The sequence below is a fragment of the Battus philenor genome, unplaced genomic scaffold, assembly GCF_028537555.1.
Source record: "Battus philenor isolate CCGP_79_NKW_IND1 unplaced genomic scaffold, ilBatPhil1.0.hap1 SCAF_26, whole genome shotgun sequence".
NCBI classification, from domain to species: Eukaryota; Metazoa; Arthropoda; class Insecta; order Lepidoptera; family Papilionidae; genus Battus; species Battus philenor.
Genome location: NW_027181689.1, coordinates 9,705,782 through 9,733,074, shown reverse-complemented (window position 1 = coordinate 9,733,074; position 27,293 = coordinate 9,705,782). Strand labels below are relative to the sequence as shown.

Sequence of the window (27,293 nt, the reverse complement as noted above, 5' to 3'; positions counted from 1 at the left end):
CACTTTTATATAACAACATATCTCAGGTAGAAAAATGTTTCTCTCTTTTTCAAATCTGTTTCTTATAAGTGGAAAGATGTCAATGATACTACTGCAACCTTTTCTATGAGAGCATGTACATATATTACATATGTTCATCTACTGTTGTTAGGTAGGCTGTAAATGAACTTTAGTATATACTTATATATATATATATATATTATATATATGCGTGTGTGTATATATATATACGTATATATATATATGTATATACCCCGATATAGTAATATGTGCTTTCTAGATTATTCAACAGTATTTTTAACGAAAACTATAAGTATCAAAATGGCATCCATTTCTGTTACTATTACATTGTAGTTATATTACTATTATTATTTCTATTACTATTACTACTAATGCAGCCGAAATTAGAAATTGTTCATAACCCTATATACTTAATAATTTCATTTCATATATTTTCACATAGTTCGTGCGTGATTAGATAGTGAAAGAAAAATACTAAAAGCCTGTGAAAGTGAACACGTAATTTTCAAACTTTTCAGTCACGAAGATCATTATGGCGGTCTCGACCTTGCCTAGCCACATCACTACGTATAATAGACACTGAAAATAGACTAAAAACAGTGAATAGCGCAAAGCCGAATCGGTAACCTGGCAACCAAATAACATGTTTAGAATCATATTTGCATTCTATCAACCAGTATCATACCGTCAAAGAATTGTATCACACGTATCTTGTATATAATTAAATATATACTATAGAATTAAAAGTGAAAATAATATCGATTTTCCGCGACCTTAACATTCGAGTGCAACTTATCGATCTAAAGTCGCTTGAAACTGGAACAGGTGAGACCGGCGTCTTTGTCTTGTATCGATATGTGCTTGTTCAAGCTTGTCTTTGTCTTGTTCGCACTTATGAGTCTTTCTATTAAGCTATCCTGTTCTTTTCTAATGTGACGCATAAGGAAGTAGGTTAAGAAAAGTGTACATAGTTTTCTTTTCAATTCATTACAACGTATTGAGTTTTGTTTATATTTAAATTTGCTTCTGCATTATTGATTGATCATAGACTTTATATTACTTATAAAAAAGATTTACACCTGAAATTAATAAAATAAAAATATGTTTTGTTTCTTTATATTTTACCGGCGTACTAAGTTCTATTCATTATTAATTTTATTATATCGCTAGCTTAGCCCGCGACTTCGTCTGTGAGGAATTGAACAAAAAAATATTTAGTTTAAAAAGTTATTTTAATTTAAGTATTTTTCTAAAATAAAAGCAGCCTTAATTACTCCTTATTACACTAACTGTAGGTAAATTTCGTCAAAATTGACCTAGCTATTTCAGAGATGAGCCGGAACCAACAGAGAGACAAAAATTAAAAAAAAAAACAATTTCGGATGTGTACCACAAATATATCATATGGATACATATGATATATTTGTGGCATGTGGTAAAAAAGGTTATTTTAATATTGCAAACAGTTACTCCAATTTTATTTATTTATATAGATTTATCGTTGTGTATATGATTTATAATAATAAAAAATTTCTGAAGTAAATAACTGATTAATACAATCAGTTTAGTTTAGTTTATATTTAACTGATGTATTAGGTTCAGTTTATTATAAGTTGTAAACTAATTTATCGTTGAATTGAACTTAAAATTTATAATGACAGGTTTATAAAAGGAAAACGCTTTAAGCCGATAATATAAAATTAAAAATGATAACTATGCTGTTTTTAATTTTATATTTTCGAAAAGCTTTAAATGTAATTATTCAGTTACTTATTTGGCTATGAAATTAAAAAGAAACAATCGGTTAATTTTTTTTACTATAATCACGTAGATAAGATAAATATATATAATAGCGATTTTTTTTATTATTTTCATTTATTATTCATTTTACCAATTTATTTTCTACTGTGTTTTAATTTTGTAACAATATTTGTAAAAAGGTAAAAAAAAAAGTTGCTTCCTTAGAATTCTATGGTTATTTCTTGAAAGATTATTAATATTAATATCTGCAGAGGATCTTTTATGGTGATTTTATGTTTAAACCATGGCAAGCATTCCAAAAGAGCCCAATTTACAGAAACTAAAATCAAATTGACATTTCCTTTATTGATAACATTCATCTTAAAGATACAAAGGTTCGAAGCACACCCTAATCTGAGAGACAACAACAGATTTAGACGAGTTTTTTTTTTTCACTTTTATAACTTCTATAATACAGTGGTAGAGCCATTCTTTCCTATGCTTTATTATAATTAAAAATCCTTCGCGCTATGACAGTTTCTTTAATGGTTTTGTTTATTAAACTGTAATATATTTCAAGATAATTTAGACACATTAAATAAGAATGCATTGTATTAGGCGGATCGGAAAGTACTATCGCTTTCTTAAGTTAAATTCACGCGACTACATTTTAAATAAGTTTTTATTTCTAATCAACAATGTATTCATTTTCGTTATGAACAATCTTTTGCAATCTAGTATACAAAATCAATGCCGGAGCGGTAAATATCAATCGATTTTTCTGTAAAATATGGCGATAGAAACTACCTTCCTTACCGGTGCCTCTAACACTACCGTATACGGTTAAACACAAAAGAGTTATTAATTTTATGAAGCCTACACTTCTTAATTTGAAAACCTTTAGGATAATTAGCTATGTGACCACACTAACATCATTATGAAAGATTGAGACGCTGCCAAGATCTTGCCAAGAGCCAAACTACGGCTCTATCAATTTCTATTTTGGGGATTATCTGAATATTTGAAAATAGAACAGTTTATTTGAAAGGTTCTGTATAATTTTTTATACTTTGCCCTGTGGTCACTCACAGTAATATTACCGGGAACTGCGCAAGTGTGGGCATAATTCGTAGCTCGTTAACCGAACTGCTCGTTCCTTGGTGAGATCGGCTTTGCGGCGTCGTCGGACGGCTTAGAGAAAATTTAACTCCGTGCCGGAGATAAGCTAAAGTTGTTGAGACATTACATCGAAAGCAATATCTTCGTGCGTGTAAATATTTTATCATCGCATATTTTAAAAACAACAGATTAACAAAATTTATCATCAATAAAACAGGTCGTCCACTATTGGATATAGGACTCCTAGATAGATTTAAAATAGGAACGGTTGGTCACCACTTCAGAACCTTAAGGTTGGCGGCATGCTGTGCATGTGTAAAACGGTAAAATTGTTTTATTTAAAGTAAATACTTTTTTAAAACCATACGGCATTTGTAAGGCTTTTCAAGTTGGAACGACGATCTTGTTAGAGTCGTCGGAAAATATTAGATGCAAGCTCCTTCCAACCGGTTTTATTATCTATGAAGAGGCCTATGTTTAGCGGAGAACATCAAATGGTTGAAGTGATGATCATTATTAATTCACGTTTATTTTTTTTAATTTTTGAATTTCACGTACCGGTAAAGTGTATCAACAACTTTATCGCAGTGCACCTGCTTTATGTATTGGTTTGAGAGTCTAAAACCTTTTGATGTGGATTTTTCTCGTATCGATTTAGTAGTAGTATAAATCGCTCTATATGTCGGATCATAAGAATCCGTGCAAGAAATACACACGCTTCAAACCGAAGCATACGGTGTATGGTGAGTTAGTATACTATTATTCGTCTTAAACCAGTTTTAAATAGAAATATTATTTCATTCGAAACACACTACAAGAAGTGTACAATAAATAAATAGATAAATCATGGGCAATGAAGAACTAAGATCTATAACGTAGCTCGGAAAATTATTCGTCTGAAATGGCAGTGGACAGAGCACAGAACTGGTGTAACCGATGACAATTGGAGAAGTATGATCTCGTGGGACGACTACAATCCGGTAGACAGGTGGGTTACGTTCCCACTTTGTAAACCGAAGACATTGTTAAGGTCACTTGAAGGCGCTAAATGCGGGCACAGCAAGACAGACCAGTGCTGCCATCTTTGGGGGAGAAACATGCCTTTCAGTAGGTGCCTATCGACTTATATTATGGTGATGGTTCTTATATGTACTTCAATAGACAGCATGACTTTATAAATACCGCACCGTGTATTTTTATTAGCGTATTTTATAACATTGGTAGACTAATGGTGGTAGGTTTCGTAGGAAAATTTATTCATGAGCTGTGGTAATACTATATAATTAATACACGAAGTGTGTATAAGAATATATCCCGGGAATAGAACCCGCGATCTACGTTCAAGATTCACTGTTTCACAACAGTTCAAAAATATTTATCTACAAGTTTTTTTTTATCCGTTCATTAAATTTTACTTCGCGCTCTAATTTGGTAGGATTATCGGGGATTAATTCGTATCCTGATAACGTTCAATATAAGCTTATCTGATATATCTGATTTATACATTAAGCGATTGCACGGAAATTTCAGCACGCTTAACACGTTCACTGCGGCTTGAGGCCGATTCAGCCTCATGGTAGACTTTGCACTGGTGCGGCGCGTAAAACTCGTGTTTTCTCTCTAGTGCGGCGGCTGTTTACACTCAACCGTATGAGGTATGACCAAGACAAATATAGCTTTCTTTATGTCTGCGAAGCATTGACTCAAAATTGTAAAAAAAATGATTGAAACATGAGGCAGAAAAGGCCTCAACCGCACTACTAGGAAGTTCAGCTTGGGGCTGATTCGACCTCAGCCGCACCAGCTGAAAGTTCTTCAAAATTGGGCCCGCAGTGAACGTGTTAAACATTCACTTTATTTGACTTTGTTATTCACTAAGGTTCATACTGTTTCTCTGCAAGATCGGTTAAAGAAAGAGAAGCCATTATCAGATAGCCACTACAAGCTTTGGTTTTTGAAATAGCTACCACAGTTCGTGCAGCGCAGCATATCTCCACATATAAAGTAGATAGACGAACATGTTTACATAGTCAGTATACTTAAAATACAATAAGTTTTCAAACAGTCTTATTAGAAATATATGGAAGGCCTATGTGGCCAGTATAGGTCGTACAGATGAAATAATGATGTCGATAATTCATGGTATTATTTAATTAGAGTCATTTTTTTACATCCTGTATACATGAGAAGATTACTAAAAGAGACCAAGTTATTAGAAATTATAATCAAATTGAGCTATCTATAATGGCATTCTTAAATATAAAGCTTCCATAAACCCAAAGGAACACTGGTCTGATGTGATCTTAAAATAAAGTCGCGTTTTTTTTAATATCACAAATTTTTGAAGTTTATTATATCCTTCAGTGCTCATCACTCGGATCCGAGTATGCTTCCCGTTCGTTTTGTAATAGTAAAAAAAGCTCCGGCGTTTGTTGCGAGTGTAATTATTTTGCGTGTCTATTTTGATAATATCGTCAACTTACAAAAGCTAGCTGGATTCATTCTTACAATGAATTAGCGATTCGTATCAATCTTTAAAGTAATCAGCAAATAGCATTATGAATCAGACGGTAGCCTATTTATTAAGCTCAAGCGCTGCATCAACCCACCTGTGATCATTACTCGAAAATAATGTATTAGTAACAAATTATAGTCATATCGACATCAAATCATTGCAAGGATTAATTAAATTTAACATTATTTAATGTACACGCTATAAAATGTATACACCAATACCTCACTTTGCATCATGGTTACGTTCCAAAAAAACACGACGCGAATTGAAACGCCGCAAGTGAATTAAGATTTTCTATATCAAACCACGTAAAGATCGAAGATAGGTTCCAGGGTTACGAAAATACTAATTTTAAAAAGAAAATTGAACAAAATAAACATTTAAAAAACAAAAATAATGTAACCTTTTTTGTAATCAGAAACAACACGTAAAATTTTATATAAATTTATTATTCTCTTTTAAAAGAAGTACAACACACTACATTACAATACACCAAGTAATTGAAACTGAACTCTAAAATTAGCATCAGAGTGAAAATAAAACTGTATTCAAATTGCGTTGTTTTTAGTTAGAAGGGGAATCCCCGAGTTTTGATGGCATGGCACAATTAGAAACAAAAGTGTTGCCATCTTTAAGAAAAAAAGAAAATTAAAAAAAAATTAAAGACTCGATCCCAAAACAACGCAACCTCGAAAATCTAACGACGCACATTGAAAATTAGTACTAATTAAGCAGCGATGTAAAAAAAAAACGCAAAACGAAACGACGCAAAGCGAGGTATTGGTGTACTTGTATATATTTTCATAACTATAAAGATAAAATTGCAATGGGCGGTTTTATCACACGAGACAATTTCTCCCAGACAAACATAGTAATGAAACAGTAGTAGAAGAAATAAATTGAATTTTAAAACACTTTTTTCAGTAATTCATTTAAATATATAATAAAACACGTGTACGTCAAATCAAATAGCTTACGAAAACACTTGCTGTCCACTTTGAGAGTTTGACGGCTTTGAGTGCTTTTATTGATCGATACAAGCTAGTAATTTGTCAGTTTCCCACGATTGCTGCTATATATTAATGATGCGGTTTCGTAATACAAGTTGTACCTATAATATACTGCCTACTCTATGTACCTTTGTACCTGTATACTTTAGGTAAAACCAGCTGATTTAGATGTAAAAGCTTTGATGAATGTACAGCGCATTTACTGCCACTTAAACCCTGTGTAAAAATCAATGGTTTCAAAAATAGCAAATACGTTAACTATATATTGATATGATTTATTGCTTACTATTCATTTCCGAGTTTATAAATTCTTCCTGCTTCTTATCCACAACTAAAACACCTAGCGAAGCAGAGTAGTCAAAAAAAGAAATGATTAAAAGAATAATAGACGATATATAAGAGTTCTGTTAAAAGTTTCAATGTTGAATAAATCAATTTTATCTTTTATCTTTGCAAATAGTATACAACGTAATGATTACAAAGTATTTTCATATTGCTATATATTAAAATCGTTTGTATTGCCAAAGTGTGGTACATCCTGTACATATGTGTTGTTGTGGAGTTTCTTCCTGCTTCTTCTCCACAACCATAACATCTTGGAAATCAGAGCATGTCAAAAATAGGGTAAATAAAAAAATAAATTGACGATCGATAAGAGTTCTATTAAAAGTTTCAATGTAGAATAAATTAATTTTATCTTTTATCTTTACTAATAGTATATAACGTAATGATTACAAAGTATTTTCATATTGCTATATATAAAAATTATTGATTGTTTACTATCTATTTCTGCAGACTTTGTATTGCCAAAGTCTGGTACACCTGTACATATGTGTTGATGTGGAGTTTCTTCCTGCTTCTTCTCCACAACCATAACACCTTGGAAATCAAAGCAGAGTCAAAACTAGAGTAGATAAAAAAAAAAATTTCGATCAATAAGAGTTCTGTTAAAAGTTTCAATGTTGAATAAATAAATTTTATCTTTTATCTTTACAAATAGCACATAACGTAATAATTAAAAATCATTTTCAATTTGTTTTCTTTGTATTGCCAGAATTTATTGACCTGTCGCATTCCAATAGAGTTTTAGATTGATTACTTTATATAGGTTGATTTTAAATAGGCGTAATAGCCTTAAAGCTTTTTACTTTTAAAGCTTTTAGAACAATAACTAATCATCTTGTATATGCAGAATAAGTTAACAGAGAGGTTTCTATTTAAAACTGTTTAACTTACTGTAATAAGATGAAATATATCTACGCAACTTAGAGAATTATGATGTTATTAATTAATTTAAGTTTATTTATTTATAAAAATAAGTGAAAACACAACATAAACAAATTAGTTAACAATATTTGGTGCAATACCTAAAAACAATGTATTGTTCTTTTTGATAACAAAGTAATAAATAAAAATCTTACCACAGATATATATCAACCACTGCATAGTAGATATGGGCAGTGGTAGCACAGCTGTGGATTGAGGCTTGCAATTGTTCGCGGGTTCAATTCTCAGGATACAATGTTATATAATTCACTTGCACTTTGTGCGTTAATTATATGGGATTGCCACTGCTCAGAACCAAATTTTCAGAGAAGGCAGCAGCGTCTTATGTGTACAATAATAACACGTCTGTCAAGCGTGGCGTTTGCGTTTGGAGGAATCCTGTCCCTTGACGAGGGCATTTATGACCTGAACCGATAGTAAATATAACCATGGCCCCATTTAACGAGAGATCAAATATTATTGCACTAAATAACAACTTTTGTGTACTAAAATTAATCATTTAAAATTTTTTAAATACCTTTTTTAATGTAATTAGCAAGTACTTAAAATAAAGTCTGTCTGACCAAATCGTTTCGATCGCAATTGATTATAGGTGACTTCGTGGGAGCTTTTACTTGGTCAATCCATCGTTTCCTGTTACAGTGTTATTGGAACTGCTTATCAATTACGCACGGTAAGAGGGGAACAGTGCCGTCAATGCTCGTGGTGAAGATGCTAATTCTTTTTTACTTCGTCTCTCACCTTCTACATCTTGCTTTCCTAAGGCGCGGTACAATGGTTACATATTTAATGGAATCAGGCGTTACCTCGTGGAAGTACATCCTAAGTAAGAAAAGGACCAATATTTAGCCACTTCCGCACATACAGTGGTAGTCGTGCAATAAAGTGCACCGCTCGCCAGCCCGTGTTTCTCACTCTGTATTTGGTTTCTGTGCACTAATCGGTGTAACATAACTCCTAAAGATGCCCGGTGGAGGGGTGAAACACGCGTTGAGTAATTTTGCGGTGGCGGTTGTGTGATTCGCATTGTTTGCCGCATATGCATTTATCAGCGGGCTGGCGGGCGTTGCACTTTATTGCACGACTACCACTGCATGTGCGGAAGTGGCTAAATATTGGTCCTTTTCTTACAATGGTTACAGTTTCACAGTAGTATATGAATAAACGTCTTCCTGTGATTATCATTTGCTTTAAACACCATTAGAATTTAGAAATGTTCTTCTTCAATTTCAGCAATAATTCTTCTTGAGCAACTATGGACGATCGCACCGTGGACCTCATCTTCACAGGCTCTTTGAAGCTGCTGCCCCCTGTAAGCTCGAAGATCGTGAGAATCTTCACCAGTTCAACATTTACAGGTAAATTACAATATATATTTACCCTGCAACGATTTAACACTCGATATATATCAGGGCATAACAAAGCAGAAGCATGGATAACCAAAAAAACATACGAAAAGATTTACAATGTCGACTTTTTTAAATCTAAATGAGGATATTTATAAACATACAGTAGATGCTTTATCAAACCTACGATTAGCTAAAAATATTTGAAACTTGCAAAAACATTCTATTGCAGTGTGAAGGATTCTTTAAATTGTAAACAAGCTTGGGAATTAATATATCTATTAATGTGTAAAAGGCATTATGAAGGTAAGTATAAAACAAACCAGATGAGTTTGTTGTGGAATCTTATCAAACCTGCGTTTGGAACTTCCGTAGCTTTAAATTGAAGAATACTATAATAGAGGAGTTCATTAAGGTTCTAATTTAAAATAGAGTTCCTCTGGCGTGACTTAAGCTATACGTCCACTATTGGCCGCTGTGATTCCTAAATGAATACTAAAATAAATAAAAGAAACACTCATTGCAGATAATATGCAAACAATGTTTTATCGTCATAATTATTGCAGTCATAGAACATCCAGTGACTGACATAGCACGCCTGTTTTTGTAACTATATATTTATGGATAATATGTAACATACGATAATAGATAGTAAATGAAATATATATACTTAACCTTTACAAGTTTTTACATATACAATCATTAACCGTGTATGTAAATATATAAATTGTTTAGGTTTATGCTTTAACCTTAGTAGCCTGATTTACGAGAGTGATTTTTTTTAATATTACTGTGTTTGCTTGAGGGTCTAGATGAAGGGAAAAATAGATTTTTTTTTATTTCGTTGGAAAGAATATTATACAACAGTAAAATATGTACAGCCAACCTATAAAAATAACTAATAGTAATGTGAACATTCGGTTTAAAAGATGGTATCAAAATTGAAACTCTAGGCTATTAAGGGTTAATATACAGGTTTTATGTAAGATCATTTTGAAGATACAATGTATGTATAATTTATTTTACTTACCATCATGATTTATCTCTACCCATCGTAAAACTTAGTGCTAAACTAGTAGAGAATGTCTTTGATATTAAATTCGCTTATATATTGTATAAGCTTCGTAAATAAATAAATGTAATAGTAAAATATATCTAAAACAGTTAACTGGAATAACAATACACGAAGTAACTTTCGAAAGTTACGAAGATATTTGATTAACGAAAAGTAGAGATACCCCACTCTTCGCCCCCCTCTAGGCGGTGGGGGAGGTAAGGGTACTATGGCAACTTTTAATTAATACCCATTATCTGATAGTGCGGACGATAGCTCCTACGAAATTGAACGAAAATTTAATTTATAACCGTCCTTGACAGCACCTACTTTATCGTATAAGAGATTTTTAATGATAGTATTTATTTACTAAAACTATACAAGTGAATAAAAATGAAACATTAAAAGAAATAAATATAGTATTTGAAACTATCTTTATCAAATTCTAACCTTTAGCGCAGAGTTCTCCAAACTTTTTTGTGTCGTAGACCCCTTGCCATGTTTTTCCGTGTTTGGTAGACCCCCTACATACCTGATATTGATTTGCTGTAAATTTCTAACTACTTTTATAAATAATGTAAATGTTTTGATATTATAAGATAGTATGATGTAAGTAAATAGGTACTATCAGTGTATGTGTTTAGATCCACTATCGTGGACTCCCATTTTCATATCATGGACCCCCAAATTTTTTTTCACTGACGTAGACCCCTTACAGGTTGTCATAGACCCCTAGGGGTCGATATAGACCACTTTGGGAATCACTGCTTTAGTGGAACGACTAAAACTCTACTTGGTGATAAAAACTTATGATATAAAAATCCAATGATAACATGATTATTTCGAATCAACCCTGATGACGTCACTGTATGTATTTTAAATTTTAAAATCATTGTTAATATTACAATAATTATCATAAACATTTCACCGGCTGGAAGCTTACACCCTGTGTCTTTTGAAGACATAAACAAGGTTTTCTCTCTACCTTGTAGATGGTCTTCCTTTACTGGGCTTACCGGTTTGTAGAGATTCCAGAACCATCACCAAGCGTCTATCGCAACACTAACAAAGAAAGGACAAAAAGTGGTTATTCATGATAGACAAACAACTGTAGTAAATCGTAGTTTAATTACGGTTAAAATAATCAAAATTTCATTGGAATCGAGTAACAACGAACCATTGTTACATTTATTTAAACTACACATAACAATACCTTTTCAAAAAAAATATCCTGTTGGCACTGTTGGGATCATATCAATACGAAAAAAGCTAGATAATAAAAAGTCAGTTTTGAAATCCTTCGGTGTGAATAACTCTCGATTTTAATCAAATTATTAAAACGATATTAAACATATTGACAAAGATCTGAAGAATATAGTGAATGAAAAATACTTTCCAGTCACAATTCTCTGAATTTCATATTTTCACAAAAAAATCTTTCAGGTGAAATTATGTCTTAAACTATCTTATAGGTCTCATAGATCTCAATGACAGTGACATAAAATAGATTTAATTTAAGGGTGTTTACAATAAAAACAAACATAGAGTCTGTAGGGTAGCGTAATATTACGGTCTTCATTATCTACCTTATATACCTTTATTACAATATCATAAATATCGTGCAGTGGTAACCTAGCGGTTGAGAACACACTTGCAATCGTAGGTCGCGGGTTCAATTTCACCTTCTTACCGAGGTAAAGTCTTATGTAAAATACACAATTTATCCATTAATGATTGCCACTGGTCACAAACAAGTTTTCAGAGGATGGGTTTCAGCGTCAGGTGCCTCCTGTAATATCACACTGCAATCGCTGACTCACCTGCTAAGCCTGGCGATTATGATATATGCCTCATAGATATCATATATGTGAGGTAAGACTAAACCTTGCAATGGGCATCTATGATTTAAAACGAAGATAAAACATTTAGATTTGAACCGTGTTTATTACTGGTATATTCTAGAACAATAACAACAAGAAAAACTAATTGCCTCTGATTATCTTTGTTTCTGAACGCCGCATAACGCTCGCTGCACGCAATCTGCATTAACCGCAGTGGCTTGTTATGCACTAAAAGTGCAACTTACAGTTACCTCAAACAAAACATCTCAACGAAAAGTTGTTCAAGTAATCTCACTTTAAAAATTTATTATCAACAGACTTGTTATAACTAGATATGAAAGTAGAGGAAATGGAAGATAAAGATATAATCCAGATTTGTGATGGTAGTGGAATCAGACAAGAATATATAAGTGCAAATTGTCTTTTTGAAATAGAAGGCAGAATATATGTTTATTGAAATAAGCAATTATATTTTGTGATCGATAAATACTAAACGAAATCATTGTTAACGACAGAAAATTTGCATCAAGTGAACTGTCAAACGCGCGAAGTTCACAGCGAACTGTCAAATAAACGAAATTTCAGTAATCATATTTCTAGAAGCTTCTGTTAGCCAAGAGATCTTTCTACAAAGTATTACGTGATAAAAACAAATGAATGAAATGGGTAGTCTTTCTCAAGTATAGTGTGATCAAGATAAAAAGCAATTCGTTTTTTTTTTTACTTTATTTGGCAATTCTTTAACATTTTTTTTAACTTCCTAAGATCATCTATATCTGAACGCCTTGTTAAAATCAACGAGGAGGTTAAAATCAATGACAAACTGTTTTCATGTCTTAGTATCCTCTGTTTTACACTCATTTTCAATGCGTCGTACCCCTCGCTGAAAAATATTGGACCCTTTTTAGAAAGTTTGTCGGACACTATATTACATCATTCTTACCGGTCTTCGACGGTGTGTATTGCTTCAACTACTTCGGCGCGGTTTGGATTTGACCAGATCTGCGTATGAAGCTACGGCCTTATGGTTATCAACTTTTCCATATATCAAAAGTTCTTCTAATCTATCAACTTTCTACCTGCCACTCTGACCGAAAAATTTAAAAATTCACTTTTTGCTTAAATAAATAAGCCGATTGATATTACTAGTAATATATTTTACTACTGCTATGCTTGAACTGTGGTAACTCAGCGGTAGAGAACGGTGACTTGCGATCTTAGGTTTCGGATTCCATTCCCGGAATACAATGTTATGATTCATACTTTGTGTATTCATTATATAGGATCGCCACTGCTCACAAACAAGTTTCCAGAGGATGAACGGCAACTTAATCTGCATACCATAATACCATACTGCGATCGACAACCCGCCTGCCAAACAACTTTATGGTATACCCCCGCCCCCCATAGATATCTTTAGGGAAGGCCCTATGGCTTGTAGTGCGCGTAAACGACGACTGCCATGCTTTTCCTATGGCAATAGTAATAGAGAGTCAATTATTTAAGGGAATCAGGTGTTACCTTGCGGAAGTCCATCCTAAGTAAGAAAAGGACCAATATTTAGCCACTGATAAATGCGTATGCGGCAAATGCGAATCACACAACTGCCACCGGGCTGGCGGGCGGTGCGCTTTGTTGCACGACTACCACTGCATGTGCGGAAGTGGCTAAATATTGGTCCTTTTCTTACTTAGAGAGTCACTTATTGACTTGAATTTATCAGACTGGTTGACAGGCTGATCTGGACAGACAGAAACATGTTCTTTTACTGTATACTTTTGCTGCAACCAGTACTTTGTTGAAGATATCGGGTTGCCTGCAAATTTTTTGGCCAAAAGCAAGGCTTATGTGATATAAGCTAAATATAGCGTTTAGCAATATTTCATCAGTCTCCTTCAAGCATTAAGGTAACACAATTAAAAGTAATATTTTTACTTTGCGTGTCTAGAATCCGTTGGCTACGGTTCTTTTCAAATTATTTACGGCCGACGTTTATTTATGTTAATTTTTCTTTTAATTTTGATAATTGTTTGCAGAAATTCACGACGGTACTCCTAAGTTTTATATGATTACTAAAAATTTTGTATTTTCGCTTATTCTTTGCTTTGTTACTGTATAAGATTGGGATTGACTTTAGTGCACTGTATTTAATTAGAAAGCCTTGGTTCAGAGAATGAATTAATATATTAAGAATTAATTTTACAAGGAAGGGAAAACACGTGTGCTCGGTGGCGTAAGGGAGCACAGATATAAACATATTTTACCAATTCGCCAAACCATAGATAAAATCTTAACTAAAACATTTTTTGTTGGTACTATTGCCAACAGTTACTGACGAATATTATGTAATCAAGATTAGATATTAATAATATGATTACATATCTTATTTTATATAATTTTTTTCAGTTAGACAAAGTTCTACGACTGTTATGTGTTGCCAGTGATTATTAAATAACTCCAGAAAGAAGTTTAAAGAGGCCAATATTCTTACAGTGGTCTCAAAATGTTTTATTATAATATTTTGTACGTTTAAAATAATTATAATTAATTCAAAAACATATGAAACGTTCATAGTATGTTTAAAAGGCACTGTGAAAAACTGACTCTACAAAAGTTTCAACTGCAAAAAGTCTTCAGTTTCCTCCATTTACAAAGTTCAAAAAGAATATTAGAGTTAATTGACAGAAAAAGCTTATTATTCAATAAACGAACATTTAAATGACAAGAATCCTTGGCAGTGATGTTGACTAATTATTTTGATTTCATTTAGGCCATGTCTGATGAAGTGTATATATATATAAATCTGTATTGTTAAACTTATTTAGTCTTCCATTTACAAAGTCCAAAAAGAATATTAGAGTTAATTGACAAAGAAAGCTTATTATTCGATGAACGAACATTTAAATGTCAATAATCCTTGGCTGTGATGTCGTCTAGTTATTTAGATTTCATTTATGCTATATCTGATAAAGTGTATATGTATAAATCTGTATTGTTAAATTTTATTAAAAGATTTGTTGTTGTGGAGTTTCTTCCTGTTTCTTCTCCACAACTATAATACCTTGCAAAGCAGTTAGTAGAGTTAAAAATAAATCAGATTAAAGAATAGATAAATAAAAAGTAAAAGTCTATTAGAGTTGTGTTAAAACCTTTAAAGTTGAATAAATGAATTTTATGAAAATAAACGAGTTGAGGGAGGCATAAGCTGGCCCGGCGTGGCAGTCGGAGCGGCGGACCCTGACGGACGAGATCGGACAGGACCTTTCCTTGCTAGCAGTCGTATGGGCGATGCTGAGCGGTTCATCGGCGTGGAGGGCCGTGGCCTCTTTTTGTGAGACCGTCATGGTCCAGAAGGAGGCGGCCGAACGGGATCGGCAGAGGACAGATCCCGCTCGGAGACGACGCTGTCAGCACAGGGACGCACCTCGCGACGGCCCTCCGGTGAATGGTGTCCCCTACCATAAACGGGGCTTTCGGAGTCGCGAGACTTTAGGGTGGGGGCCCTAAACTCCCATTAGCTTCAGCGATTGTGAGGTGGACGATAGTTCAACGTGGTCTCGAACCATCGTGATAGCACCACGAGGGTTTTGGGGATAGTGTGAACCATACACGCATATCCCGGGACGGGCTATCTAAAATAGCACAGCGCGAGGGAAGACCGCGTGGCGATCCCTGATCGGGAGATGCCGCGGTCCCCCGTATAGCGCAGAGGGCGATCTCCGGGGGGGCTTTAGTAGGTAGGAATCCCACATACCCCAGATTTACCCCCAAAATAAAAAAAAAGGCATAAGCTGACAAATCCTTAATGGTTATGGATGTACGTATATATAATAAATTTCCACATGATATCTTAAACCTACCTTTTCTTAGTTTTAAATCTAAAATTAAATGTACATAATTGAGTAAATCTTAATATAGCATTTAACCCTTTCGTTACCGGCGTCGGAGTTTGCCGGATTCCACCTTGTAATGTGATCTTATGTTTAGATCCCTATTTTAAGACATCACAGCCAAATACATTACTAAGAATTATCCTAACTTTCATTTTTAATTAATATACCAGTAAAATCTTTAAATTTGTAACACAAATGAGAAAATTCGAATATCAGCTTACCGCCATGCAATGTGCACTTCGCGGCGCACATGCCCGGTTCAGTAGCGTCACTGCGGTAAGGAAAGGGTTAAGACTTTTTAGTTGATCAAAATGTGTGGAACTTGGTGGGTTGATTCATTTACATTGTTAATATTATTAGGTACGTATATAAAAAATTGTTAAATTTAATTTAAAACAGCAGCTGTTGAATTTCTGGACTGCTCTTTTTAATCGATCAGCGTTCCGACCCGGTGATGGATTACAACTTATAATTTTAAAATAAGAAAGGACCAATATCTAGCCACCTCCGCACATGCGGTGAAAGTGCACCGCCCGCCAGCCCGCTCGTAAATGCGCATGCGACAGACAATGCCAACTACACAACCGCCACCGTAAATTCACTCGACACGTGTTTCACCCCTCCACGGGGCATCTTCAGGAGTTGTTACACAGATTAGTGCTAAACACCGAGTGAGCTCAGTCCGCTGTCGCTTTGTTATTTATATGTCCCCTCCTCCCCACCACAACTTAATGTCACGTGATCGACCACGTGGGTATTTTTATTTTACCCTCTCTTACGCATTTGTTATATTTGAGATTTTACGTAATAGACGAGTGCCCCGACCGATTCTCCAGACAAACCTGCAATAATGGAGAGGAGGAGACATTGACCTGCTCATTAAATACAGGTCCACTACCCGCGTGTCTTATTATTTCTAGCCGTTCCAACACGTCCATACGTAATCCTTTGCTACAGGTGTGCAGCACGTCATAGGAATGACCATGGGGCAAACTATGTCCAGTCTCTAATAAATGTTTAGAAAAATGAGATCTTTCAGGGCGATCATTTCTATATGCGGAAATATGCTCCTTATAACGAATGTTGAAACTTCGACCAGTTTGACCCACGTACACCCCTTCACACCCACCACACTTCAACCTATAAATACCCGACTTTTTGTCAACCTCTGTTTTTTCCTTGCCGTTGCAAATCGCACGCCGAATAGTGTTGTTGGTTCTGAATGAAACAGAAACGCCGTTTTTTCTTAATATTTTAGATAATTTTTCGGATATTGGTCCCAAATACACTAAACTAGACCTACAGTTTTGGACCCCGCGCTCAGGTGTCACTGAGTATAAAAGGCCCCTCACTCGCTGGTTCATCTTCTTCCTAATTAAACCATCCACCATTCTCCGCTCGTAGCCATTTGCAACAGCTATTGCATAAATAGTATTAAGTTCTTTATTATATGCTGCTACATTTAACGGGTATGTCATCAATCTATTTATATATGAATTGAAGGCCGCAAGCTTATGTTGCCAAGGATGACAAGAAGAGGATGGAATTACCAAATCCGTATCAGTTGGCTTTCTATATATTTCAAAAACGTGCTGACAATGTTCCTTTTTGATCGTGATATCAAGAAAGTTAATTGAATTGTTAATTTCAACTTCTAATTTAAACTTAATTTTTGGATGAAATTTATTTAAATTAGTTACAAAATTGTCCAAGTCTTGCCTTGTACCTGTCCAGCATATAAGAATATCATCCACATACCTATAATAGTAAAGGATGTTACTATTACCCACAATATATTTATTCTCATAGTTGTCCATGAAGATCTCCGCCATCAAAGGGGATAACGGAGATCCCATAGCCAATCCTTCACTCTGTCTATAATAACTACCGTTAAACCTAAAATAATTTTGTCGCATGCAAATTTTTGTTAACGTTGCTATTTCGTTCAGCTCCTCCGGATGCAGTGCCCTTCTCTCCAATAGATCTGATAATAATGATAAGCTCTCTTGGTAAGGGACATTGGTAAAAAGATTATCTACATCCAGAGATAAGAACAACGAGTTTTCTGGTAAGGTAACATCCTTCACTTTATTTATCAAATCGAGAGTATTTTGTAAACTATATTTTGGAGAAAATGCCGATTTTGATTTTATTATACTTTTTAACTTTTTAGCTAACTGATATGCTGGACAGCCAATGCATGAAACTATCGGACGTACCGGAACATTGTCCTTATGTATTTTAGGTAACCCGTACAACACAGGTGGCTGCGGATTCATCGGAACAATATGTTTTGATGAATTATCGTGACTAAAAACGAACTTGGAACTATCTATAGCTTTTTTGATTTCTGTGTTATAGCGGGTTGTTGGGTCCGAGCGCAGAGCAACAAAATCACCACTGTGAATTATATTATTGACTTTCCCAATGTAATCATTGTGATCTAAAATAACTATACTATTACCCTTATCAGCTTTCGTAACTATTAAATTATTGTCTCTAATTTTACGTTTTAATGATTTCGCCACTCTGATTTCGTCCACAGACGTGTTACTAGGTGAATCGTGCTTTTTTAATTCCTCAGCCACCACCGCCCTGACCGTATTACCTTTACCATTCATCACGCATGCTATCTCCGAATCTATTGCTAGTTCCTCCCTTTCTTTTTGTGTTAGTATTGGTGTTATGTTATATTTGCTACCCTTCTCCAGAAATGTTAACTCTTTGTTGGTTAATTGTATGGTAGTCATGTTTTTTACCCGTGGGTAGAAAACATGATCAGACTGCCCGTCACCATTACCGGCGCTGCCACCGTTATTACATTGCCCTACTTCTCTATGTACACCACCATTTCTGCCACCGGTTCCACCACCATGTTGAGCTGATGTTAACCTACGTAACTTATGTGACTGAATTATGTATTTATCATGCGCTGCCTGTGAAGCGAAATCTCTTGCCTTTTGGTCTAAAAGGTCAAATTCCACATTATGTAAATTGTAAACTAACTCGGTATGTAATACCTTCAAATGTAATTTCAGATTATCTCTAATCTTAAACCACCGGCGAGATTCCGCTTCTAACCAGACCTTCTGAGCCTTACGTATAGCCATATCAGCCGCATGGCTGACCGTGTTGAAACGGATATTAATATAACTGTGGACGAAATCAGAGTGGCGAAATCATTAAAACGTAAAATTAGAGACAATAATTTAATAGTTACGAAAGCTGATAAGGGTAATAGTATAGTTATTTTAGATCACAATGATTACATTGGGAAAGTCAATAATATAATTCACAGTGGTGATTTTGTTGCTCTGCGCTCGGACCCAACAACCCGCTACAACACAGAAATCAAAAAAGCTATAGATAGTTCCAAGTTCGTTTTTAGTCACGATAATTCATCAAAACATATTGTTCCGATGAATCCGCAGCCACCTGTGTTGTACGGGTTACCTAAAATACATAAGGACAATGTTCCGGTACGTCCGATAGTTTCATGCATTGGCTGTCCAGCATATCAGTTAGCTAAAAAGTTAAAAAGTATAATAAAATCAAAATCGGCATTTTCTCCAAAATATAGTTTACAAAATACTCTCGATTTGATAAATAAAGTGAAGGATGTTACCTTACCAGAAAACTCGTTGTTCTTATCTCTGGATGTAGATAATCTTTTTACCAATGTCCCTTACCAAGAGAGCTTATCATTATTATCAGATCTATTGGAGAGAAGGGCACTGCATCCGGAGGAGCTGAACGAAATAGCAACGTTAACAAAAATTTGCATGCGACAAAATTATTTTAGGTTTAACGGTAGTTATTATAGACAGAGTGAAGGATTGGCTATGGGATCTCCGTTATCCCCTTTGATGGCGGAGATCTTCATGGACAACTATGAGAATAAATATATTGTGGGTAATAGTAACATCCTTTACTATTATAGGTATGTGGATGATATTCTTATATGCTGGACAGGTACAAGGCAAGACTTGGACAATTTTGTAACTAATTTAAATAAATTTCATCCAAAAATTAAGTTTAAATTAGAAGTTGAAATTAACAATTCAATTAACTTTCTTGATATCACGATCAAAAAGGAACATTGTCAGCACGTTTTTGAAATATATAGAAAGCCAACTGATACGGATTTGGTAATTCCATCCTCTTCTTGTCATCCTTGGCAACATAAGCTTGCGGCCTTCAATTCATATATAAATAGATTGATGACATACCCGTTAAATGTAGCAGCATATAATAAAGAACTTAATACTATTTATGCAATAGCTGTTGCAAATGGCTACGAGCGGAGAATGGTGGATGGTTTAATTAGGAAGAAGATGAACCAGCGAGTGAGGGGCCTTTTATACTCAGTGACACCTGAGCGCGGGGTCCAAAACTGTAGGTCTAGTTTAGTGTATTTGGGACCAATATCCGAAAAATTATCTAAAATATTAAGAAAAAACGGCGTTTCTGTTTCATTCAGAACCAACAACACTATTCGGCGTGCGATTTGCAACGGCAAGGAAAAAACAGAGGTTGACAAAAAGTCGGGTATTTATAGGTTGAAGTGTGGTGGGTGTGAAGGGGTGTACGTGGGTCAAACTGGTCGAAGTTTCAACATTCGTTATAAGGAGCATATTTCCGCATATAGAAATGATCGCCCTGAAAGATCTCATTTTTCTAAACATTTATTAGAGACTGGACATAGTTTGCCCCATGGTCATTCCTATGACGTGCTGCACACCTGTAGCAAAGGATTACGTATGGACGTGTTGGAACGGCTAGAAATAATAAGACACGCGGGTAGTGGACCTGTATTTAATGAGCAGGTCAATGTCTCCTCCTCTCCATTATTGCAGGTTTGTCTGGAGAATCGGTCGGGGCACTCGTCTATTACGTAAAATCTCAAATATAACAAATGCGTAAGAGAGGGTAAAATAAAAATACCCACGTGGTCGATCACGTGACATTAAGTTGTGGTGGGGAGGAGGGGACATATAAATAACAAAGCGACAGCGGACTGAGCTCACTCGGTGTTTAGCACTAATCTGTGTAACAACTCCTGAAGATGCCCCGTGGAGGGGTGAAACACGTGTCGAGTGAATTTACGGTGGCGGTTGTGTAGTTGGCATTGTCTGTCGCATGCGCATTTACGAGCGGGCTGGCGGGCGGTGCACTTTCATGCACGACAACCACTGCATGTGCGGAGGTGGCTAGATATTGGTCCTTTCTTATTTAGGATGGACTTCCGCAATGTAACGCCTGAATCCATTAAAAATTTTAAAATAATCGAAGTTTTAAAAGTGCGAGTACATGCCTACTTGAATAAAGATATTTTGAATTTGAATATGTTCCAGGATTAGGCCACCTGAATGAGCACGGTAATGATGAAGTAAAATTTTACGATTGCATTATTCATTTACCTTTTTCTAAAATTGAGTACAACGTTCTAATGAAAAGACGGAATCTTGAAAAATTTTAACTTTGCCCGTTTGATAGTTTATGCACTAAATTTTAAATTTGAAATTTTTCTTTAACAGCTGCGTCAGTCAGGAGTAATAGACCACAAAATTTATTTCACTTTTAATAAACAAATAAAGAGATCGCTTTGTAATATGTAACATTTATTGAAATCAGACCAATAGTTTCTTGTAGTAAAAACTCTGTCAAGACTAGGTTAATATAAGAACATATTTCTATTTCTAATTTAGCTACCATTGCCTTTTTTACTTAAGAATAATTTAAATTAAATTAGACACCTGAAAGGGAAAGCAGACCTCTTTGAGGGCAAAGATTTTCTTTCCCACGGAAGAAAGCACGATGGTTGCCATAATGAGTGGCATGGGGAGCTTGGTGCGCAGAGATGTCATGCGCTTCGATGCGAAGATGGGGATGCCCGCTTTTTAGAGGTCGTCTACGACGTCGGCGGTCTGTATTTCGAGCGCGAGGCCGCTGATAGCGACCCAAAGTCGCTTGTCCTCGGGGAGAGCGTATGTGTGGAAGGAGATGCCTTCCTCACGCAGGTGGTGGGTAAGATGACTGAAGTCGTCGACAGAGGTGAAGTTAATCATGATACCTTGCGTGGTATTCTTAGCTTTCGCTTTGTCCATCTAGTTCACGAGAAGCCACGAGTGGACGGATTTCCACGCTTGTTTGTCGTGGAGAAAGACCCTAAAAATTATTTATATAGCAAAACAACGCTTATCGCGTCAGCTACTCACGATATAAATAAATAATATATCGCCTACTGACCAACGTGTTATACTCTTTAAAATGATCGGGAAGAATACCTGAGTAGAAAACTCAGCTCTGGCTGTCGATGGAAACGCATTTCGCATTCAATTTTAAAGGTGCTTTTGTAAGCCTGTCTGCGGTATCAAATATAATCTACAATAACGATCTTTTTAACAAAACCAACAAGCTCATATTTTGTATAATAGAAACGATTTTAAAAATAGGCCTAGTTTAATGTAAACAGATTAACGTTTAATTTCGTCACAGTAAAAAGATTCCAAAATGTTCCAGAAAATATCGTCGGATTAGATGTATGATTTAAGCTGCAGGTTCTAACATCGCTTCACTTATCAGACCACAGTGAATCGAAAACGGTGCATTAAGTTACTTTATTAATTATATAAATTAATTGTATTTTTCAGACACAACGATGGAAAGAAACACGCTGATGGCAAAATGTTATCCTCGTATTAAAGATTACTGCAGAGAAAAACACGGCTTGGAGTTTCAGGTATGTAAATTCTTTGCCAGGTCAACGTCCACCAGTGGGCATCTATTCTGGTCGTCCACTGAAGACAAATCCTTCTCTTGAAGATATCCATGGGGGATATACCATCACAGCGATCGCTGTGTGGTATTATGGTACGCAGAGGAAACTGATGCCCATTCTCTGGAAACATGTATGCAGTAGCAATCCATTAAATTAATGCACAAAGTGTGAATTATATGTAAGATAGTGCTCCAAGAAATGAACCCGCGACCTATAATCGCAAATCTTTTTCCTCTACAGCTAGACTAGCACTGCTCATCTATTGGCTGCCGTGAATGAAGTTCTTTGCTAAGGTGTAATAACTTATTGTGCGTATGTTGAATTTTCGCGATGATTCATGCAAGCAAGGCTTTCAAAGTTCTTAATAGTTGGTTGACTAAGCTGATGATAGCACGTTAGAGAAAATCACCTCCAATCTTGGTTTTTGATATTTCAAGTTTTCGTGTGATTTTCCAGAAAATTTCAAAATAATATTAATAAAACTGCGGTTGTGTTTATCAAATCGACATCTATCAGAAATATTACAATACAAAACACACCAAATAACTACGTGAAACATGAGTTATGTATCCTCCGAAACACCTTTTCGTCTTTATTACAAAATACTTCTAAAATAAATTATATTAATAGAATTATATCTATGCATATCTAGAAAAGAATCCAAAAGCTAAAAAGGGTAAAGATCTTTTAAAATGATCATCATAATCATTTCAGCGACAAAATGTCCACTTGTGGGCATATGCCTTCATTTCATTCATTCTTCTTCATTCATTCATTTTTTATTTTATTGCATATATACCAATATAGTCCTTGGCAAAGTCGTCTGTCTACCTTTTTCTTTATATTTGGTATCTCTCGAACACTCTATCTTATTTTGGAAATAGTTTTTTTGTCTTTAAAAATTTTTGTTCACATTTATTTTTATTGTCATTCTCTTCCACCGATCTTCATATTAACATTCATTCATTTTCTATCGTACATCACAAAATCTTACATTGTCATTTATGCGTTATTTCACAGTACGTGGTTTTTATCACAGTTTATCACAATATTTATTATTCATACAATTTAATTTTTATTTCTATCACAGATTCTGTTCAGCTTGTAGGTGGACGCAATATGCAGTATTACTTGCCGGTTCGTTGTCTAAAAAGTTAAGGCTTCAGCTACCATATGTTTTTCACACTACACACTTCAACAGATTTCCTTACTCCTGATTCAATCCCGTAGAGAAATCCCTAGCACAGCATATTGGGTTATTCTGTACTTGTTTCTCATGATCGTTCCGAACCTTTGACCCACTCGGATAAGGACAAATGAAGTCTACACGTCACGATTTCGAACTTTGTCTATTGTGTTATCAACCCGCATTCAAGCTACGAACCGGTAAACCAATTTAAATAGTACATTGAACTATTGTAGTTCAAATGTATCTAATTTTTGTTCTACACGATAGTAGAGACAACTATATTATTTACTACCTCCAATTTTTATTAATTATCTAATTTCTTGACCTGTTATTCTAGATAATATTAACATTGGGAATCTGAAGGTATTATACAGAGAAAGTTAGAAAAAATCTATGTATAAATACACGTTTAAATATGTGACATATACATAGCAAAGCCTACTTGAAATATTTAATATTTATTCTATTGTTTCATTGTCATTTAGTTCAGTTACTGCAACGCACGTATAGAAAATCAAAGGCAAATTTTACTATGTCAAGATCATCTGTTCACCTTTTGTGGGGTTCACCTTATATAGGGTCGGTTCATTGCCACTCTAACCAGGCAATCCGTTGAACAACTTACGGCTGAAATGGCTGACGATCTGAACTTGTGTGTTGTTTTCGTATCTACTCGTATAACGTATTTAAGGAAGATTGAAGTTAGCTCTCACATGACCCGTAAAGAGTACTGGACAGAGATGATATCCTTGAAGTAAACTGGCGTTAGTTGCTATTGAGTCCAGCCTGTTAAACATGTTTATGCAGCCCGCCAAGCATTTATAAAATTGAATTTATTTAACGACTTTCTCTCATCAATAAATTGTTATAAAATTAATTATAATAAAATGGCGCTACTAATAAACATCAATCAAAACTGTGGGATGGAAAATTAGGAACCCACGTTCCTATTATATACTCGTATACCCTTGTATATATATATATATATATATATATATATACAATGATGTGTAAATAATTCACATTTCGGAATATCTTAAGTGTGGTTTTTGTTGCTTGTAAGGGTGTCACCAAATACAGTAATCGCTTATTATAGTACAGTTTGTGTTAAGAAAAAATTGTGTGCTTAACAAAATAGCTTTATAAAATTTCGATACAGTTATTTCAATGCTTAAACTCCTTTGTTATATAAATGAGATAAAAAGGCATGCAGTGGTCATATAGAAAACATGTTACAATGCAAATACAAAATAATCAACACCTCCGGAAACTCTTTTATTACGCGAATAATTCGTAATTGTGCAAAATTGTTTTATTACACCTATTATACCAGCAACTGTTGGTATTTTTGAATTCCATTTTATTCATTTACACCGCGATAGGGGTCAGTGATGGACGCGCATCAATAATTATTGACGCATTAAAATTATTAAGCTCAATTGGCATCTGCCGTATGGACAGCTGAAAGGAAACAGCCTTGTGTAGATTCCGAAGCACTTATAAATTTTTTTTGCAAGGCCCTAAAATTTTATTATTTTATAGTACTAATTGATCTTATTTATAAGTAGTATATCTTCTTTTTTTTGGTGAAATCCTCCTGACGTTCAAGATGTCCCGCCTCTGGGGGAGGAAGACAGGGGTATGTGGGATTTCTACCCATTGAAATCCCCCTGGTGATCGCCATCTATGCTATATGGGGGACCGCGGTATCTTCCGGTCAAGGATCGCCACGCGGTCTTCCCTCGCGCTGTGCTATTTTAGATAGCCCGTCCCGCGTGTATAGTTCACGCTGCCTCCGAAACCCTCGTGGTGCTAAGTAGTATATCTTATGGCAACCTAACACAACAATATATCTATATAATATATATATATGTATGTGTTTATATATATATGTATAAATATACATATATATATATATATATATATATATATATATATATATATATATATATATAATTAAATGAATACTGATGCCGGCAAATGATAGGCAAAAGAGCAATGGTAGAACAGCGGTAGAGCATTGAGACTCGATCACAGGTCGCGGGTTCGATGCAAAGTATAGAAACTTTTCTTCTTTTCTTCTTTCTGATACAAGACTTTCAAGTCTTCGAAGGTTTTGTTTTATGATCATCATGAAAAATTACTTTAAAGGAAATTTTTCAGTAAATAAGTCTCTACCATAGATTTCGGACCAGTAGATGCTATGTGGCCAGTTCATTTGTCACTTTAAGATAATTGTTGGAACAAATTATTGCAAAGGTAGAACGTGGATTTACTAAAAGTCTTATACAGCTTAACGCGATGATTTCAAAGAAATGTTATCATGTAAAGTGTTCTTACACTAATTATGGATTATTTGATCTCTGGTTGTGACTTCACGGATCAAAATTCGAAGTTCTTCAATAACATTATAAAGTGTAGATTAGCAAGAAATTCCGGATATCTAGTATAAACCCGGACACTGTTATAGTTTCGGTGGTATTGGCGAAGTTTGCTATTGCGGTTTATTAAGTCGTGGCGTTGTCAAATCCTTCGGCTTTTGAATATAATTTTAGACTGCAGATGCTATTATATTTCTGTATATATAATTTGAAGTAACAACATATATAATTTCTTACAACCGAAAGAATTTATAAGTATACAATAATATATTATAAAGTAATAAATTATTTATTCACGTGTAAACATAATTTTATTATTTAAAATATTTATAGTGATCTCTTTTGTACTTCGTATCAAGTTGAGATTTTTATTAACGAGGTTTCCAAATGAATTCTGATCTGTGAGAAACTCAAAACAAACTGACTCAAACTTACGATCACTTATACACATATTTTAATATAGAAATAACAGAAAATTTATTCAATTCATTTGTAGATACAGCTTAGAAATGGTGAAGTAAAACATAATTATTTCATTATTTCATCACTTTTATTCCTCTCGTTGAGGCCGTTTCATGATTCACGGGAGTTTTTTCGGGCAAAATTTATTTTTAACAATTTTTTTTTTATTTACTCTTATCTTTTATCCGTCTTAGTGTCATACATTCTTTCCCGTCTCTGCTTCTACTTTTCAACCGATGGACGTCCACTGCAAGGTACATGCCTCTTCCAAAGATCACCACGATGGTCTGTCCTAATCTCCCGAAACCAACGACTTCCCCTGAACCCTTATTCCTAGGTCTACCTAGTGAGAGGTCTACCCCCGTTGCGTCTACCGGCTTGTGGTCGCCACCCGACCATCGGCCCCAAGGACCATCGGTTCCACGAACGATGTGCCCCGCCCACTACTATTTTAGTAGAGCAGTTCTTCAAGCTACCTCGGAGATATTGGACCTTCTGCGGAACCTGTTTTATCCATTACAGATTCTTTCATTCCTTTTCTTACTTTATCTTTTACCAAACATCATATTCCACCACTTTTATACACCATGACAAAGTTATTTTCACGCCAGAATAACCCAATTTGATAGAAACCCTCTAATGGCGTCCTTCAAC

General features: G+C 34.8%; 1 protein-coding gene across 1 annotated transcript in view; it reads left to right on the top strand.

Annotated features, from left to right (window-relative positions):
* The first annotated feature begins 8,947 nt into the window (after window positions 1-8,947).
* Window positions 8,948-27,293, top strand: part of LOC137925269 (NACHT and WD repeat domain-containing protein 2) — a 64,628-nt gene continuing 46,282 nt past the window's right edge. The window contains exons 1-2 of the mRNA XM_068768695.1: window positions 8,948-9,050; window positions 22,480-22,568. Coding sequence (XP_068624796.1) covers window positions 8,948-9,050; window positions 22,480-22,568 — 192 coding nt within the window. The remainder of the gene's footprint in view (window positions 9,051-22,479; window positions 22,569-27,293) is intronic.